The sequence below is a fragment of the Nannospalax galili genome, unplaced genomic scaffold (genome assembly GCF_000622305.1).
Source record: "Nannospalax galili isolate Female #2095 unplaced genomic scaffold, S.galili_v1.0 scaffold1573, whole genome shotgun sequence".
Lineage (NCBI taxonomy): Eukaryota > Metazoa > Chordata > Mammalia > Rodentia > Spalacidae > Nannospalax > Nannospalax galili.
In genome coordinates, this window is record NW_008333122.1 from 135,155 (window position 1) to 137,998 (window position 2,844).

The 2,844-nt window shown below is 52.6% G+C and overlaps 1 protein-coding gene across 1 annotated transcript in view; it reads left to right on the forward strand.

Moving 5' to 3' along the window:
- Positions 1 to 1,981, forward strand: part of LOC103729784 (HLA class I histocompatibility antigen, A-24 alpha chain-like) — a gene marked incomplete at its 3' end in the record, with an annotated part of 2,227 nt that extends 246 nt beyond the window's left edge. Inside the window, exons 2-4 of the mRNA XM_029560991.1 lie at positions 149 to 418; positions 644 to 919; positions 1,644 to 1,981. Coding sequence (XP_029416851.1) covers positions 149 to 418; positions 644 to 919; positions 1,644 to 1,981 — 884 coding nt within the window. The remainder of the gene's footprint in view (positions 1 to 148; positions 419 to 643; positions 920 to 1,643) is intronic.
- Positions 1,982 to 2,844: the final 863 nt, after the last annotated feature.

Sequence of the window (2,844 nt, forward strand, 5' to 3'; positions counted from 1 at the left end):
GGGGAGTGTGGAACACAGTGCCGGGGAAACCCGTCTCCACCCTCGCCCGCCCTCATCCTCCCCGCTGCCCTAGCTGGGCCGCCCTGCACCGCTCCTTCTCCACCCCGGGCTCCTGTCCCAGGGTCTCATCGCGCCTTCCCACTTCCAGGCTCGCACTCCATATGGTATTTTGTCACCACCGTCTTCCGGCCTGGTGCCCAGGAGCTCCCTGTCACTATCATTGGCTACGTGGACGACACGCAGTTCATGCGCTTCGACAGCGACGGGACGACTACCAGGGTAGAGCCCCGGGTGCCGTGGGCAGAGAAGATGGGGTCGGAGTATTGGACCACAGAGAAAAGATATGCCCAGAGCTACTCAACTGTCGCCCGAAAAAACTTAAGATTTGCAATCCGTGTCTACAACCACAGTGAGGACGGTGAGTGATCCCAGGTTGGAGATGGAGATCACGATCCTCCAGGTCCCCACGGACGGCCCCCATCCTCAGCTCTGAGTTTGGCCTGAGGCTGCCGGACCGGTGGTGGGGACGCTGGATCAGGAAGAGCATTGGAACCGCGACCTGGTGTTACTTGGAGTATAAGGTTGAAATCCCTAGGGTGGGAGGGGCGGGTGTTGGTAAGGGCTGACTGAGGGGCCCGGGCAGTCTCTCACACCTTCCAGTGTTTACTTGGATGCGACTTGGGACGAGAGGAACACTTCCTACGAGGGTACTATGACCACGCCTATGATGGAAACAATTATATTAGCTTGAATGAGGACCTCAGAACGTGGACTGTGGCAGACCGGGTGGCTGAGATCACCAGGCAACAGTGGGAGGCGGATGGTGTGGCGGAGGTCGTAAGAACCATTCTGAACAGGCAGTGCATGGAGGGGCTCCTCAAACACCTGGAGAACGGGAAGACGAGGCTGCTGAGTGCAGGTAAGAAGGGCTGCTGGCAAATCCTCATCTGTTCAGGACTAGGGCTCACCTCTCATAAGAGGAAGAGAAAATGGGGCCAACTGGAATTCTGCCTCTATCTGGCAAAGACAGCAGAAAGATGCTCTTCAGTTTCCTGGTCCAGCATCAGAGAGTGACTCCAGGGCTCACCCTTCTCTAGGCCTCTCATAAGAGGAAGAGAAAATGGGGCCAACTGGAATTCTGCCTCTATCTGGCAAAGACAGCAGAAAGATGCTCCTGGGTTTCCTGGTCCAGCATCAGAAAGTGACTCCAGGGCTCACCCTTCTCTAGGACGGTTAAGAGTCTCAGGATAGGAGAGAAGATCCTGAAATAACCAGCCAGCAGTTTCCTTCCATCTGCAGCCCATTGTGAACCACAGCCTCTCTCAGGCCAGGTTCTCTGCCCACACCCAGTGTCTGGAGGTCTGTCTCCAGTGATGCTGAGTCTCTCAGCCCTATCCAGTCAGGACCAGAAGTCCACTTTCCATGTGGGAAACCTGGAGTTTCTGGTCCTGGGCTGACTTACTCTGATTATAGAACTTTCCAAGGAGTGGATTATCCCAGATGCCTGTGTCTAGGCAGCTATGTGGAATTTGCACCCCTCCCCCACCCCAGTTCTCAAGTCTGTTCCCAGGATGGTCACATGAGCACTGCTGAGTCCCCAGGAAGAATACAAAATGCCTGAACTTTCCACCTGTTTCTCTCAGATCCCCCAAAGACACATGTGACCCATCATCCCAGACCTGAAGGGGATGTCACCCTGAGGTGCTGGGCACTGGGCTTCTACCCTGCTGACATCACCCTGACCTGGCAGAGGGATGGGGAGGACCTGACCCAGGACATGGAGCTTGTGGAGACCAGGCCTGCAGGGGATGGAAACTTCCAGAAGTGGGCAGCTGTGGTGGTGCCTTCTGGAGAGGAGCAGAGATACACATGCCATGTGCAGCATGAGGGGCTGCCTGAGCCCCTCACCCTGAGATGGGGTAAGGAGGGTGTGGGCACAGAGCCTGCTGTCAGGGAAAGCAGGAGCCTTCTGGAGACCCTGAGCAGGGTCAGGGCTGAGAGCTGGGGGGTCAGGACACCCTATTTCTACCTTTTCACCTCCCTCTCTTCCCAGAGTCACCTTCTTGGCCCAACATCGGAATAACTGTTGGTGTAGTTCTCCTTGGAGTTTTGGTGACTGGAGCTGTGATTACCATTGTGATGATGAGGAAGAAAAGTTCAGGTAAGGGAAGGGGTGGGATCTTTTGTCTCCAGTGTTGAAGCCCCAGATGGAAATGTTTTTCATCTCCTGTTTTGTTCATGTGACACACCCACACCTCCATGCTTACTCAGACCTGATGTCTTCATCTTGTGTGCTGCTCTAAGCACTGACATCAGTGGCCTCAAATCTTGTTCCAAAATACCCAGGACTCTTATCAGACTCATAAGTCAGATTGTTGACCATGGAGGTCAGGAATCACTTTTTTTTTCTTTTTTATAGGGCCTCACATTGCACCCCAGGCTGGCTTACAACTTACTATGTAGCTGTGATCTTCATTTTCAACCTATCTGAATTTAGAGTATCCTGAGTATATCCAGAGAGGATGAATTGAGGAGGGAAGACCCACCCTGAATTTAGTTGGCACCACCCTATGGCCTGGGTGCCCAGACTGACTAAAATGAGGAAAAGTAGAAAGCCAAATCAGTGCCTGCATTCCCCCTTCCTGATTCCTGATCCATCAAGATGAGGGATCCCAGTCACTTGCTGCCTCTGCCATGAACCACAGAATATCTATGCAAAAATAGACTATACCTTCTTAAATCATGAACCAAAATAAATTTTTCTTTAAGTTGCTTCTGTCGTTTTTTTTCACAGACTCAAGAAAAGTAACTAATATAGTATTCCAAGCTGTCTTTGACTCTAAG